The sequence below is a fragment of the Stenella coeruleoalba genome, assembly GCF_951394435.1.
Source record: "Stenella coeruleoalba genome assembly, chromosome: 19".
In the NCBI taxonomy this organism is placed as follows: domain Eukaryota; kingdom Metazoa; phylum Chordata; class Mammalia; order Artiodactyla; family Delphinidae; genus Stenella; species Stenella coeruleoalba.
This window is the reverse complement of record NC_137165.1, coordinates 11568637-11584491: the sequence shown is the minus strand read 5'-3', so window position 1 is coordinate 11584491 and position 15855 is coordinate 11568637. Positions and strand designations below refer to the sequence as shown.

At 61.3% G+C, this 15855-nt stretch overlaps 1 protein-coding gene across 1 annotated transcript; it reads right to left on the bottom strand.

Annotated features, from left to right (window-relative positions):
• Positions 1 to 13: 13 nt before the first annotated feature.
• MYBBP1A (MYB binding protein 1a) lies at positions 14 to 15418 on the bottom strand. Its single transcript, XM_079904512.1, has 26 exons — positions 14899 to 15418; positions 14607 to 14705; positions 13793 to 13876; positions 13629 to 13703; positions 13429 to 13536; positions 12249 to 12424; positions 11921 to 12088; positions 11697 to 11814; positions 10151 to 10446; positions 9393 to 9503; positions 8742 to 8867; positions 8395 to 8562; positions 8209 to 8308; positions 6502 to 6598; positions 6252 to 6403; positions 5804 to 5890; positions 5567 to 5728; positions 5311 to 5481; positions 5060 to 5217; positions 3758 to 4010; positions 3409 to 3534; positions 3253 to 3321; positions 2552 to 2665; positions 2239 to 2340; positions 1207 to 1355; positions 14 to 1031 (listed from the first exon to the last, which is right to left on the bottom strand). The coding sequence occupies exons 1-26, from the start codon at positions 15160 to 15162 to the stop codon at positions 467 to 469; spliced, it is 4098 nt and encodes a 1365-aa protein (XP_079760638.1). The 5' UTR covers positions 15163 to 15418; the 3' UTR covers positions 14 to 466.
• Between the last annotated feature and the right edge of the window lie 437 nt (positions 15419 to 15855).

The following is a 15855-nucleotide window of genomic DNA, read 5'->3' as shown; positions in this document are numbered from 1 at the left end:
CCAGGTCCAAGTGTTGCTTCCTCTTCCTTCCGGAAGCCAAACTGCTCCTTTATTTTTTAGAGCTGCTGACTGTGAATCTCAGAGTCTTAAGAGAGAAGCCAAATATATTCCTCTTGTAAATGAAGAAATAAAGATATTTAAGTCACGCCCCAGTGGCTCCCGCAGGAAAGCAGCCTGGGGGGTACGAGGCATGGTCACACTTGTACCCCACCCGCCAGATACCAGAGCCCTGGGCCTGGCCCACACCGCTTGGGGAGCCAAGGTCCCAAGCTTGCTCTGTGCCTGAGAGCAGCGGCAGGGCCTAGCCCAGGGCTGGGGTCTCTGAGGCCACGCCTGCAGGGCAGGACCTACCAGCAGGCTGGCAGCAGACCTCCCACCCCCGGCGCGGAAGGCAGAATCTCAGACAGTGGCTTGTGTATTAAAATCGTGGTGAAAAAATAGGAGTCTCTAGGGCAGATGGGGACACTCACAGCTTTTTCGCCTTCCTCAGCTGCCCCTTCTTCTTGACCCCGCTCTGGAGGAGGCTGGGGCTCCTGCTGGCCAAAGACAACCTGGCCTTTCTCCGAGGCAGTGCGGACTGCGGCGACTTGCCTGAAACCCCCTTTTGGGGCAGATTCTTCTGACGCTTTTTGGCAGCAGGCTCCTTGGGGGACTCAGGAGACACGGGGGTGGCCCTGCTCACCTGGGACAGCTTCCGATTTTTCTTCTGCGGCTTTGGGGTCTTGGCGGGGCTGCTGGGGCTCGTGGCAGGGGGCTCTGGGGTCGGACTCTTGGAGGCAGGCAGCCCCTGCGCCTGGGACTGGGCTGGGCCCTTGTGCTTGATCTTCCTCTTCCTCTTGCCAGTGCTGGGGGGCTGGTCCCCACCGGCGGCTGAGGGCTTGGCCGCCTCCTCCTGCGTGGCGCCCTCGGACTTGCGTTTCTTACGCTTCTTGGTCTCTGGCAAGAACCCCTTTTTCTTCCGCTTCATGCTAATGGGGCTCGGCGTGGCCTTAGGGACTTCCTTGGCATCCTTCTTCTCTGACTTGGGACGCCTGGGAGGAAGTGAGCAAAGGAAAGAAGTATGTGGTGAGGGCAGGGTTGACCTCCGCGTCCGTGGTCCCCAAGCTGCCCAAAGCTCCCTCACTGCGGTGCAGACACCAGGACGTGTGCAACGTGAGGGTCTTCCCAGCCCCTCCCAAGGTGGGGGCCCCCTCTCCCCGAACGTACTGGACTCCGAGGAACTTCATGGCCTGCCAATAGAGATCATAGAGGCGGCTGGAGCCGGCCGAGTGCGCCCCCTGCTGTAGCCCCTGCTGCAGCCTCGGCTGTTGGCTCTGCAGCACGCCCAGGACAGCGGTCAGGTCCATTGTCAGCTTCTGCAGAGGGGCAGGAAGGCTGTGGCTGCAGTGGTGATATGAGGCATGGCCTGCCTCTCCCTGGCTCCTGGCCCCTGTCCTCCCACCCTTGCCCGGTGAGAGCCACTCTGTGAGCCCACCCCCCTTCTGGACCCTCAGCCAATCCTGCCTGTACATCCCTAGTCTCTCTCACGTTGCAAGGAAAAAAGAGCCCCAGGTGCCATGTTCTGTTCTCTTCCCACAGCCCATAAGGCCCACCCACCTCCGGGGTGCCCCATGCAGTGACCTCAGGGTTGCCAATGCCTTTCCTCCTATCTCCCCCTCCCCGTCACATACTGAATGGGTTGTTTTTCAAATCCACTGGCTTCCAGAACACCCCTCTCTCTCCTGGCTTTTTACTACCCCTCTGAGCGTGGCTTCTCAGGTCCGCTTGCCGGTCTGCAAGGCCCTGGCCCTGTCTGCTCCCTGCAGCCCCCTCTTAGAAGCTTATCCCGCACTTGGGCTTTGATCAAGTGTCTCCGCTAAGAACCCCCAAACCTCTTCCTCTGGGCCAGACTGGAGGAACCAGAGCCTTGCCCACAGCAGCCCCTTGAGCATCTCACACGCCACCCACCTGGCCCGCCTCCGAAGGCCCAGAAACCCGTGCCCCGCGCTCACAGCCGCGTCCTCCCGTGGTCGCCAGCCCTCCCAGCCCCTTCTCGGCTTTCTTACTGGAGCAGAGGGACAGCCCCCGGCTCACCCCACCCCGGCACTGGCTGTGGCACCCTCGCCCCTCACACGAAGCCCAGATTCCTGAGCCTAGCGTCCAGAACCTTCCCCACCTGTCTCCCCACCTGCCCCCTCACCTCTGCTCAGACTGCCTGCCCTGCCTGCGTGGTGCCCGCCCTCCCGCGCCCAGGCTCACCTCGTGATGGATGTTCCTGAAGAGAACGTTGAGCAGCTCCAAGGAAGACAGCTCCTTCTGGCGCCCTGACTTGGTCTCGGCCTCACCCAGCGTCCGCAGGGTCTAAGGAGAAGACAGCCAGGCTGAGCCCCTCCAGAGAGCGGCCCAAAGCCTTGCTGTTGCCCACACGAAGAGATTGGGGCGCCGAGGAGAGAAATGCCTCCTTGGGGGGACCCCCAACACACCCCCAGGCGCAGGGTCCAGCAACCCTTGCCCCTTGGTTCCCAGAGCACCACTGCCAGTGGGCGGGGGAGCGGAGCCCCGTGGCTGTTACCTCGGTGACCTTCGCCAGGATCTGGTCCAGCAGCTGCTCCCACTCGGGGTCCTTAAAGCACAGCCTCAGCTCCCGCGTGGGCAGGGTCTTCTGGAGCAGCAGGCAGGCCTGGGCCTGGGGGGTGGGTGGAGAATGGGGTGACCAGGAGCCTCGGCACGCTGGGCCAGGGCTGAGGGAACCGCAGGGGGACCCCACGAGCTCCAGGAGCCTGCTGGGCACTAGAATAGGCCACGCGGGAGGCGCTGTCACCACAGAAGCTCTGGGCTGGGCCCTTACCTGCCCCTGCCCCTTCTTCTCAGGCAGGTGGGAGAACCGAGGCCTGGGGGGCAGCCAGGGCTGTCAGTCAGCCGGACAGGGTTCCTGGCCCTCCACTCACTCAGTGCGTCCTCCTCCTGTGTCGCCAGCCCCCTCGTCCCACCCCCGCCCCCAGGCCTACACCCATCAGCCCGGGGCTTCCTCTGCGCAGGTCAGAGCACGGTCTCTGAGGAGCTGGTGGGCTCGGGCCACACAGGAAGGGCCCCCCACCCCCAGCTGCTCTGGGCCTACAGTGGGGGTGGGGCTGGCCAGGTCGGAGGGGCAGGGCCCACCCTCTGGCCCGCCCAGGGCAGCATTCCCAGGCCTCACAAATAGCTAACCAGCCAGCCAGGAGTCGAGCGGGCAATTCAGACAAGCCCTCAGCTGGGATCTGGGAAGCCCCTTACCTGATGGCGGGGCCGCGTGTGGCTTGCCACGTGCTCGACCACGATGGGGAGCAGGTTCTTACAGAGCATCTGCGGAGGGAGTGATGGGCTGTGAGCTAGGCTGTGAGGACTGGGCCGAGCAGGGGCCCAAGGGGGCGGCCTGGCACCACAACTCACCGGGTGCCGGGAGAAGAGGCTGAGGAACATGGGAGCCGTGAGCGGGCTGCTGCGCTTGGTCAGGAAGGAGCTCAGTGCCGATGAGTAGATCGGGGTCACGAGGCCCAAATCCAAGCAGCTGGCAGCCTGCACCGTGGGAGAGAGAGCTGGTGTGATGCCAGGGAGAGGGGGCCCTGGCATGGGAGCAGAGCCTGGGCTGCCTTCAGAAGGCTGAAAGCTGGGTCCTGGGGAAGGCACAGCCTCAACTTCCCATCTGTGAAATGGGCAGATGGTCCCGCCGCCTCCTGGGACTGGCTCCCACCGGCTTGGACTTTCCAGGCTGAGCCTTCCCGTGCCAGCGCCTGCTCACCTCTGGGCCCTGGGGCTGGGTGCCGGCGTCAGTGGCGGCTTTCTCCTTCTTCTGGGCCTTGCAGGTGGACTTGCCCACAGTGTTGCCCTTTAGGACCCGGAGCAGGTAGAGGGAAGCGTTGAAGTAGTAGAGGCAGACGGAGGAGTCAGCCTGGCGACCGGCCTGCTGCACCAGCCGCTCCAGCTGGGCGTACAGAGTCTCCACGCGGTCGCCCACGTTGCGGCAGTAATGCCGGGAGCGGCACAGGTGGTGCCTGGCGGGGGAGAGCGGGGTGGGGGTGGTCACGATGTTACCCCCCCACCCCGCCCCACGGCAGGGCCAAGCCCCAGGGTAGGGACGCCGGGGCTTGGCAGGAAACAAACACCTAAAGAAAGGGGTGTGACCAAGGGTGCAGGGGCAGGCCCGGGACCACATGCAGATGGGCCCTGAGGAGAAGCCGGAGGGAAACCAGCTCCCTGGGTGAGGCTCCACCACGGGCCAACACCCCGACCTGGCCACAGCCCCATCTACACCCGCCCCCCGGGGGATGGTGGCTTCCAGGCTCTTTGTAAGACACAAACCAGGGCCTGCGCGCTCAGTACCCTTCGGGCCTGGGCAGAGTGGGAGGGAGAACTAGATAAGCACGTGGGACCTGGGCCTGCAGGGGGCGTGAGCGGGGGCGCGCTGTCCACTGCCCCGCCCCACCTGCTCTGTGCTACGCACTCGGCACCTCAAGTCCTTAGGCCCCTCTGTCTCCACCACCTCCTCTGCTCTCTAGAAGACAGGGAGGGCTCCCCCTGCCACGCTGCGCCGACTCTCTTGCTGGGCTCCCTGCTCTAGCACCACCCACTCGCCCGCCTCCTGGCTGCAAATGCCTCCGCGGCTCCCAGTACTGCGAGGGCCGGGCCACGAGGCCTCTCGCCTCTGCTGCGCCTGACCAGCTCCCGTGTGACGCGTGTGGACACGCCTTTCTGCCCCGCCTGCGGCCTCTGGGCCTGAGGAGCTCCCTGCACTGCCTAAACTTCTCCCAGGTGGCCTTCCCTGGCACCTCCAGCCTGGGTTAGGTGCCCCTACCGTCTCCCATCCAGCCCCTGCCACAGGCCCAGAATGTCGCCGCTGGACGCCCTATCGGGTTTCCCAGCCTCAGTGACCCCGAGGGCAGGGATGGGACTGGGGGCCCCGTGCTAAGGGCTGCAGAACACACGGGCGGGGCAGAGCTGAGTGAGACTTCCCGAATGATGCGGGCCCCCGGGGCTCCCCGCTCCTACCGTTTCTACCCAGGGAACCCCAGAGGCCCGGCTCCCGGGGCCCGCCCGCGCTCACATGAAGATGCGGGCCGTCTTGTGCAGCAGGTCCTGCTCCTGCTTCGCGCTGCTGGTGCGCATGCTGCGCCGGATGACGTGCAGCAGCGGCTCGAGCACCTCCAGGACCAGGGGGTTCTCGGGCTGCTTGGTCACCAGCACCTCGATCAGGTCCAGGACCTGTAGCCGGGAAGGGTGGGCTCAGCCAGGCGTGGGGACGGGAGCAGAGGGAGGCTGGACGGAGGGTGGGGGTGGGCCGCCTCGCGGGCTCACCCTGATCTGGAAGCCCCGCCGCAGTGCCTTCTCCTTCTGTAGCTTGTTCTTCTCGTCCCTCCGGGCCTGGATGCGCAGCTTCTGCTCGGCAAAGAGGCTGGCCAAGTTCTTGTCCAGGGCCATCATGGCCTCATCCCCCAGCTCGTCGTCGTCCTCGCCGTCAGCTCCGCCCTGAGGAACAGATGCCCCGTGAGCGGCCCGGCCTCGTGCAGGAGACGCACACGGACGCAGGGCCCCCAGCCCGGCTCCTGCTCACCAGCGCCTTCCCTGCCTGCAGCACCGCCCGCAGCTGCTCCCGGAAGCCCTGGTCCACGTCCCCGTCCCGCTCCTCCTCGTCGCTCTCCTCGTCATTGCTCTCCTCCTCGTCGCTCTCTGAGTCTTCATTGCCCTTGTCCTCGCCGTCGTCCGAGCTCTCGTCCTGTGGGTGGGCCGCGCGTCATGCCTCTCCACCACTCACCGCGTGCCCGCCCCCCCGCCCCTCGCTGGCACGAACCTCCGCATCCCCCAGCAACTGCCGCTCAGAGGCGTCTGTAACCACCACGTTGTCGTCCTCATTCTGGCTCTCCTCGGGGTTTAGCACCTGCCGGGATTCCCAGATGGCTGATGCACCTGTTGGCCCGGCCCCTTCACCCACCTTAGACCCCTGGGCCCTCTCAACTGCCTTCCCTGACCATGGCCGTCCGGTCTCGGCCAAAGGTCCCCATTTCAGGGAGGAAGATGGAGCCCAGGAGAGAAAGCCACTCCCTCCAGTGCCTCCTTGATAAACCCCGTCAGCTCTTGGCAAACCCAGGGTCAGGGTGCACAGCAGGAGACTTTGAAGGAGGCCCCCGACCACCCTGCAGGTTACAGTCAGGACAAGGTGGCAACGAGGCAGCCCTAGTGCAGCCCAGCGCTTGGAGAGCCCCATCCCGGGACCCATTTCCCCAAAGGCCCCAACTTACATCCAGGATGAGCTGCAGGGCACGTGGAGTCAGGTGGGAGCAGATGTGGCTGAACACGCTTCGGGCCACCTGGCGCATCAGGTGGCTGGGCTGGGCCAAGAGGGCCAGCAGGATCTCCAGCAGCACCTCCACCCACGGCGGCTCCTGCGGGTCTGCGAGCAGGGAAAGGGCTGAGTCTGGGCAGGGCACCAGCGCCCCATGCTGGGTCCCTATTGCCTGCCCCCCCCACCCCCCCGGGACGATGACCCACTGGTGGCCTTGGAACGGGTCCGACGGGGCTTCTCCCCCAGGCTCTTTTTGATGCAGGTCTGGATGTCGCCCAGGAGGTCACAGCTCTCTGTGGGGGACTGTGCAGGACAGGACAGAAATCAGGAGCCAGGCCCCATTCCCAGCCTTTGCTGAGCCAGAAGAGGGGGTGACCAAGTGGGAGGAGTTGGCATCTGAGGCCTAGAAGACTCCAGACTGCCCTTTCCAGTCACCTTCACAACCCAGAGCAGAGGACCCCAGCCAGACCCCAGGGGCAGCCCAAGAGCTGATGACCTTTTACAAGTAACACGCAGGCACGGGGTCTGAGCGCCCTCAGAGACCGTGAAGCCCAACCTGCCCACCGCTGCCAGAGCAGTGGAGAGCCTGACAAGGCTGGCCTGGTCAGGACCACAGGGCACCAGCAGGTCCCAGCCTCCTGATTTGCAGTTCTAGATTTCTCCTCCCACACCAGCTCAACATTGCTACAGAGAAAGACCTGAAAATCATTGATCTTAACAAATTTAAACCCATCTTGATAGGGAAATAAGCCCAGACTCCAGCCACCGACCGGTGAGTTGAAAATAACCTGTGTGACTGTCGGTACCAAAAAGGCAGACTTTCCCCCATAATGCAGCAGGGCAGCGTCAGTGTTGGGGGCAGGGGTGGTGGAGCAAAGGCCAGAACAGGGCCCAAGCCCCGGCCATCTTTGCCTCCAGCTTCCTGGCTGTGGCTGGGTACCGTTTACCCAAGTCCAGCTCGGAGGTCCCAGGGTCTGGGTAGGCCCCTCAGAGGCCCAGTGCCAAGCACTGGAAGGGGCATCGAGACCGATCGTTATCCACACAGCTCATGTACGAGCTGGGCTGAGTGCCCAAGACCTGGAAGCAAAAACTCCCAGAAGGGAGTCCCGTCTCAGACTACTCAAGACCTGAAGCAGCCCCACAAGAGCCAGCCCACACAACGCAAGAGGAAAACCCTCAGAGAAACCAGGGTTCAGAGCCGGGAAGAAACCACGAGGCTCAAAAGAGCTGCCGGCACTAAACTCCAAACGTGGTCAAAGTTTCTTGCTGGAAAGAATAGAAAAAGAGACAAAACTGGTTCTAGAGGACCTGTCATGAGAAAGAGTATGAGTGACAATGTAAGGAATATAGTGACAGGGCACAGAACCCCACGTGGGGAGCACCAGACAGAAACACGCTACCCTCAACCCACTACTATGGGTTCTGGAAGTGCGAGAGTCAGACAGAAAAGTCAGGACCCCGCTTCTAACTGACCACTGACAGACAGAAGAACTGCCCCCATCAGTGACTGGTATGCCCAGAGCCAGAGCCCCTCTTCTTTACATCCATCACCTCTGGTCAGTAAGGCAGTTTTGGGAGGCCCTGTGGGATAGTGGAGTCAGATCCCTATGTTTGAACCTAGCCAACAGCTGTATGGCCTGGGGTAAGTTACTTTACCTAAGTCTGTTACCCCACCTGTCAAACAGAGGACACGGCTGCCTCAAAACTGTGGGCATTACAAACAAAGGACACTGCCTGGGAAAGCTCAGGAGGTAGCTGGGGCCCAGTAAGTGGGTGCAGTGATTTCGTCCTTGGGCTGTAATTCCAGCCCGCAGCAGTCAGCCTAGGAAACCTGCCAACTTCAACACTCCAGAGCCTCTCCTGGCCACCGCGGACCCCAGGTCTGTAACCCCTTCCCTTCCAGGCCGCCATACCTTGAAGAGGTGTATGCCCACCAGGAGTAGCAGGTGCTGGAAGGCAGTGGCCTTGGCCTCTGAGGACTGGGCCTCCAGTTCTTTCAGAGTCTTCAGAGTCCTGGGGGAGACGGGCACACCCTCAGGCACTGTGGCCAGCGTCAGTACCCCAGTGTCCCGCCCATGCTGTGGCAACTGCACCCTCACCGGTCCCAGGCCTGGCGCTGCTGCGTGGTGAAGGCCACCAGGGGAACCACGTTGCGGCTGTGGCTCAACAGCAGGTCTGCGAACCGCACCAGGTGGTAGGTCCAGGGCTGCCCGTCCTGCGTCTGCCCCGGCGCCTGCCGGAACTGCGTGCTGAGGGTCTGCAGCAGGCTGGTAGGGGCGGGGTCAGGGTCACAGGCTGGGCTGGCGAACAAGGCCACCCCCCCCCCCAAGCCCCACACTGTGGCCCACTGGGCCGCAGCTTCAAACTGGAGGGAGCAGCGCCCCGAGGCCACCTTCCCTGCCCACTCGCCCACCCTCAGACCTCTCCCAGGCTGCCCAGCGCCCACCTGAAGAAGGCACTGCCCACCACCTCCCGGGTCCGGCTGTCCAGGGGGTGAGAGAAGTGCTGCTCGGTCTCAGGGATCTGGGACATGGGCTTCTTTGTCTCGAAGAATGAGTGGAAAAAACAAAACCTGGGGAGGGAGGGAGGGAGGGTGGGAGAATAACCCGTGTTACCCTCAGTCAGTGCCACCATTCTGAGCAGCCCATCCTCGGGCCCTCACCGAGGGCCTGGTGCCAGGTGGCAACGATGAGAGAACGGCCATTTCTCAGGTCTGGATCCCCAGCAGAACAGAGCCCAGGCCGGACTAGGGAGAGCACCAGCATCCCTCCCTCACAACCAAGATGTGAGGCTGTGTGGCCTCGGCCAGGGCACCACCGCTTCTGCCTCTCTTGGGGCTGCAGGGAGGGTGGGAGGGGCGCCTGGCAGATGCAGAGGCGAAGACCCCCCAAAACTGCCGACGCGCAAAGGCGCCTGGGGAGGGTGGAGCCAGCCCAAGCCTCTACGACCCCCCCTTCCGAGGGTTCCCCCAAGGAGTTCCCCTAAATCTCCTCCTGCCTAAGGGGCAGGGACAACTTGACCCCCAGGCTCCTGGCTCCAGACAAGAGGCCGCCGCACCCGTGGGGAGGTGGGGTTCAAGCACATCTCGTGACGATACCTGGCCACCTCCTCAATCAAGGTCTCCTCCTTCTCCGCGTGCAGGTTGTCCACGATGCTGACCAGGCGGAAGATGAGCCACTTCCGTAGCCGGAACACGGCTCGCTCCGGCCTGTGGGCAGGAGGCAAGTCCGGAAGCCGTTTAGAGGTGGTGAAAACAGTGCCCCCTTGCCCCGTCTTGGAGACAGGAAAACCAATAAAGATCCCCCAACGCCCTTATCACCAGCACGGGGCCACGTATGAGAAAACCGAGGCCTTTAACAGCGATGGCTCAGGGGCTTCCCTAGCAGTGCAGTGGTTAAGAATCCGCCTGCCAACACAGGGGACAAGGGTTCGATCCCTGGTCCAGGAAGATCCCACATGCTGCAGAGCAACCAAGCCCGTGCACCACAACTACTGAGCCTGTGCTCTAGAGCCCACGAGCCACAACTACTGAGCCTACGTGCCATAACTACTGAAGCCCACACGCCTAGAGCCCGTGCTCCACAAAAAGAGAAGCCACCGCCATGAGAAGCCTGCGCACATCAGCGAAAAGTAACCCCCGCTCGCCACAACTAGAGAAAGCCCATGCGCAGCAACGAAGACCCAACACAGCCAAAGATAAGTAAATATATAATATATATATATATTATATATAAAAAGGAAAGAGTTAAGGCTTAGATCTTCCCCACCGCTCCCCGCTTGGGGAACCACGGTACCATGCGAGGGAGGATCCAGGCCTTTGGGGCCAGCAGGCCCCTCCCCACCAGGCCCACTCACCCGTGGAACAAGGCGTCCTGGGCTTTCTTCTGGTTGTTGGTGCTGAAGTCCACCAAGGAGTCCAGGTTGGGCTGGAGAAACATGTCCCGCAGCCAAGCCACGTAGCCCTTGAGGGCGGGGAGACTCAGGAACTGCGTGACCCGCCAGAAGGTGGGCACGACGGGGAGGCCCTGGTTGGTGACGGACGTGAAGCCCACCACCAGGGCCAGCTGCCGCTCGGGGTCGTCCTGGCAGCCCTTCAGGAAGGCCCCCACGTACTCATTCATCTCTGGAGCAAACTTGAACTGGCTCGGGAGCTGCGAGAGGTGGGCACAGCACCGGGGTCACCAGCCAGGAGGGATCCAACAGCGCCCCAGCTTCTTCCACAACAGGCTATACTGAGGCCCAGGAAGCCCCTCCCTTGTACCAGCTGGGTTGCCCAGGCGCCCCAGAGTTTAATCTTTGTAACAACCCTTTGCCCTGGGCCCCTCTCTTCTGCAGATGAAGAAAACGAGGCACAAAAAAGCTTGCAAGTAACTTCTGAGGGTCACGGGGCTCCACGTGGTGCAGCTGGGATCCGGCTCCAGTCAGTCTGGCCCCCCAGTCCGTGCACTTAAACTACTGCTCTGTCCTTTCTAAGCCTGTCCTTCACCCAGGAGAGAGGAACAGCAGCTCTCCAAAGCTGGTTATAAAGATGAAACGAGCTACTAACAAACCCAGCAGCACCTCCTGTGAACAGGGCACTGCTTTAAGCGCCTGTGGACAATATGAGCCTGGTCATCCTCACAGTGACCGAGGAGGGTCCTGCTCCTCTCATCTCACGGGCAAGCAGAAGCAGGCACAGAGAAAGGAAGCAAGCTGCGGAAGGCCACACAGCTGCGGTGGAGTCAGGAGGGAGCCTGGCCGACCCAGGTCCGGGATTCCGTGCTCTTAACCACCAGCTGATTCTCCTGTGGCGCACTTAGCTTAGTGTGGGGTGCACAGACTGCTCAAAATGGCATCGGTGATGATGGCTGTTCTCACTGTAGCACTAGCTGGGGGTGGAGGGAGGTCTGGACAGACTGCTGGTGGGGTATATAGAGGCGGGGGAGGGGTATACAGCTATAGAGGCAGGGAAAGGGGTATACAGCTATAGAGGCAGGGGGAGGAGTATACAGCTATAGAGGCGGGGGGAGGAGTATACAGCTATAGAGGCGGGGGGAGGAGTATACAGCTATAGAGGCGGGGGGAGGAGTATACAGCTATAGAGGCGGGGGGAGGGGTATACAGCTATAGAGGCGGGGGGAGGGGTATACAGCTATAGAGGCAGGGGTTGCGGGGGGCGGGGGTCGGCCCTCAGGTAGCTCACTTTACAGAGAGAAGGGACACCCAGGTCCCAGGTCCCTCCCAACAGCAGTTGTGCTTGCCCATCCCAGCAGGACCACTGACATGGAGAGGAGAGCAACCCTCTCTTCTGGAAGCCAGCTGACCCCAGAGGCGGCCCCCCCCCACCCCAACTTCTTGGCAGGAAGCAGCCCAGTCGCCTGGCCCTTTCTGGCAGGGCTGGGCCACAGGGGGCAGCGCCTACCTTAGCAGTGACCATGTGCTCCCCGTAATGGCGGATCAGGTCCCCCTGCATCACCAGCTGCAGCTGCTCCTTGGACAGCAGGGGCAGGGCCGCGCCCAGCAGGCGGAAACACAGGTAGCTAAGGGGGCGCAGGACAGAGCCTGGTCAGAGCCCTCGGACCCCTGGCCCATCCCTGCTTAACAAACCTGGGAGAAGGGATGGAGAGAGGTCAAGCACTCACGCACCTGGCCGGCCAGAACTGCTTCTTCAGGAGCCCTTGTTCCACAACTTCCTTCCAGAACCGTGGGAAGCGGTCTTCCTGGAGCGCCAGGCGGAGCAGGTCCAAAGCCACAGCAGGCAGCTTGCGTTCCTTCTTCACAGAGGTGGCCGCCATCTTCAGCACAGTCACCAGCCTGCAGAGGAAGGCGGAGGGGACTCAGGGGGCACTCCCTAAACAGACAGGGCCAGGGGCCTGGGGCCACATGGACACCCGACCCCAGGCCACGGCGCAAACCCGTGGATGGAGAGGCAGCCCCGAGGCCCAGAGAGCCCATCTCCCCGCCTTCCTCACACCTGGGGATGCTCTCATCTGAGAACAGGTTGACCGGTCCCATCAGCTTCTCCAGCTTCTTGGGCACCTTCTGCTGGGCCAAGAGGAAGAGCTCCAGGTGCTCAGGGGAACCAAGTACTGAATTCAAGTCGGGCTTGAGGACTTTTGGCAGGACCTCCTGCAACATGGCCTCTGGGACCTGGCGTGGGGACATGGGTTGAGGGATGGGGGCCTCCCTCATAGCACCCTTTGTCTCTCCCCAGGGGGTGAGTCCTTTGGGCCCCGTTCCACCTGCCAGCCCAAGGAGGGACAGCCACAATCCACCTTGCCAGGCATCAGAGGGTGTTCCTCAGAAAGCTCAAGTTCCCAAGTCCCTGAAGCTGGGTTTTAAACAAGCACCCCACTGATGCTAATTGGCCCTGGACCACCCTTTTAATTATTCCTCTCTTGGGTTTTGCAGAACTAGCCCATTTCTTATACAACGTGCCCCACATGAAGGTCCTTTTGGCTCTGTGGCCAGGGCTGTGCAGAAAGCCTTGGCCTGGGATGTACCGGTCCCTGCCTTTTCCTCAGCAGCAGAGGATTCTAGGTACCAGCCCACCTCCATTTCCCACATAGGGCAGTGGGGGCCCCTGAGGGGCCAGCTCTGCCCAAATCAATGGCAAACACGTTGAACCCACCGGGCACATGCCAGGCACTGTTCTAAAACGGCACCATCCAATATGGCTGCCACTGGCCACATGTGCACCCCACGCACTTAGGATGTGCTAATCTGAATGGAAATACACCGAGTGTTCAACACACTAGATTTTGGAAACTCAAAAGAACGTAAACTACCTCTACAGTTTTTTTGTACTGACTGCACATTAATACTTTAGACACAGTAACATGTTTTATTTAGTCTAGTAAACCACACCTATTTCTTTCTCACTTTTTTTTTTTTGCTGTACGCGGGCCTCTCACGGTTATGGCCTCTCCCGTTGCAAAGCACAGGCTCCGGACGCGCAGGCTCAGCGGCCGTGGCTCACGGGCCCAGCCGCTCCGTGGCATGTGGGATCTTCCCAGACCGGGGCACAAACCCGTGTCCCCTGCATCGGCAGGCGGACTCTTAAATTTCCGCAGGACAGTGCTGTGTTTCCACGCGTAAACTCGCGTCGTCTCCGTTTCCCTCTACAACAGGCAGCGTTACCCCAGGCCCCGTACCTGCGAGAGGATGTCCACCAGGGCCTTCTGGGGCTGCTCCTGCAAGTGGCTGTAGTGCTGGCCCAGGATTTGCAGCAGCTTCACCGACTGCATCAGTGCCTCCGAGTCCTGGTACCCCCAGAGGCAGAGAGGGTGTGAGCAGGGCATGCCCCTTTCCCCCCACCACTCCAAGCCAGTCCACACACCCCCAAAACCCTTACCTTCACCAGCCTGCCTGACTGAAAGAGGGCTAGCACCCCAAACAGGTTTCCAAAGAGAGCAGGTCTCACCATCCCCTAGAAAAGGATTCCAGGCACTGGTGAGAAGGATCCAAGTGTTCCCCAGCCCTGGGGCCGCTGACCTCCCCGGGGCCACTAACTCTCACCTTCTTAACCTTCTGCAGGTCATATTTCTCTTGTATCTGCTGCAGGATGCTGCACAAGGGGATGTCTTCAAAAGCCTGTAACAGCTGCCAGGAGGAAAGGAGGAAAGGAGGGGTTCTGGGGGAGCGGCCCAGCCACATCCCAAAGGCCTCCATCGCCTCCCACTTCTCCCTTCAACTTCTGCCCAGAGGCCGTGGACCCCCGCTCCCACCCCAAGGATGCCTCCTAAACTGCCTACCCGCTTCTGAGCAGTGCTGATGATAGAACACAGCTGCGAATGGAACTGAATCTTGCCTCCCTACCCCATGCCCAGCTGGGGTTCAGAAAGTACCTCCTTGGGCCGCTAGATTGCTCGACTGCGATTCCCAAACACTCTGTCCCCACAGCCTGCTCTGAGCTCCCCCCAGGCAGACCCTCAAGGACCAGGTCTCTACAGCCCTTCCATTTGTTCAGACTCCTTAGAGATAGCCTATAATTAGCTGAAGTGCCCCTTGGGAGAAGAGGGCCCCGAACCCTGCAGAGGTAAGAGAACTCACCCCAAAGCTTACTACCCCCGGTTAATGTACCTCAGGCTGGTCAACCCATGTACCCCAAAGCGCACTCAACCTTCCACTGCACCTGCCTGGGCTTCTCTGCACACAGGCCGTGCTCATGCAGTTTTCTCCGCGTCCACGTGGAGACACCTCCCATCAACTCGGATGCCACCCCATCAGTTTCTCAGCTGCCACTTCTCCTACAGCTGGGACATCTGCCCTTCTCACTCCCCCACCGTTTTGATCAGCAAGGCTGAACCCATTCCAGGAAGCACCACCTCACCTGCGCCAGGGCCAGACTGTAGCAAGGCCGGGCTGTTTCTCGTCCGACCCCGAGCCCAGTGATTAGGCGCTTCAGGGAGTACTTCAGCTCGGATGATCCCTGAGGAACCAAGCACATACCCAGGTGGGGCGGTGAAAAGAACCGTCCGGCACCCGCTCATCCCTTTTCCTCGGCGCGCGCTCACCTGGGCCTCCGCGTTCGCGACCACATAACCCCGGGCCCAACTCCTGGGGCCCGCCGCTACATCTTTGCCGGGAGCTATACAGCCCCGTCCCAGGTCCCGCCACCATACCTCTGGCCTTGCGCGCAGATACTCCAGCAGCTTCTCCGTGGCCTCAAGCCGCGTCTCCTGCTGCGGCTTCGCAATGTCCCAGAAGAAATCCAAAAACTCGCGGCTGTGCTTGAGCAGGCCATGACGGTCGACAGGCCGGGCGCCACTCTTCGGGGCCTCTCCCGGAGCCGGAGGCTCAGCAACGTCCGTACTCTCCGTCTCCGCCATGCTTGTCGAACACGTGGGCTCTGAAGACTGCCTCTTCCAGGTCGGGTCGCGGCGCATGCGCACTGAAGTGGGTCGGCTGGGGGCGGGGCGGCCTGGCTCTTCTGTTCTCAGGGAGATCAGGAGTTTGAATTTTATTCTGATTGTGATGGGGAATCACTGGAGGGTTTTACGCAGGGACGAGGCTTGATCTTACTTGCACTTTTAATAGATTATCCTGCTGTGTGGAGGACGGATTGTAGGAGAGCTGAGTAGAAGCAGGAAGACCAGTTGGATCGGACCAAGGTAATGTGAGAAAATTCCAGCTAATTTAGAGCTGGTAGTGGGTGATGCAAAAGAGGGGGATGTTAGGTTTGGGGCTAACATCAGCGGGTAGGCTGTGGTATCACTTAAGCTGGGGGAAGAATTTTCTTCGTTGTGGGGAGCAGTAAGGGGGAGGTGGGGGGGTTGCGTTCTTTAAATCAGAGATACCTCTTACAGGGCGGCTGAGGAGTGCTACTGGCCACGCCTGTTGCTTGGCTTGAGAAGCTGTCCCTGGAGGATTGTCGTTCAGAGGCCCTGGCGCTCTGGGATGCGGGGAGGTGAGGGCCAACGCTGGCCTTGAAATTCCACACACCCAGCTCCAGCCCCTTTTGTAGCCCGAGACACCCAACTACTCATCATCTCAACCACTTCCTTGCTCTGCTGTTTCAGAAAGTGAGAATAAGTGGTTTACCTTGTACATGTGGTGCCCCAGAAGGTGAGCAGAAAGAC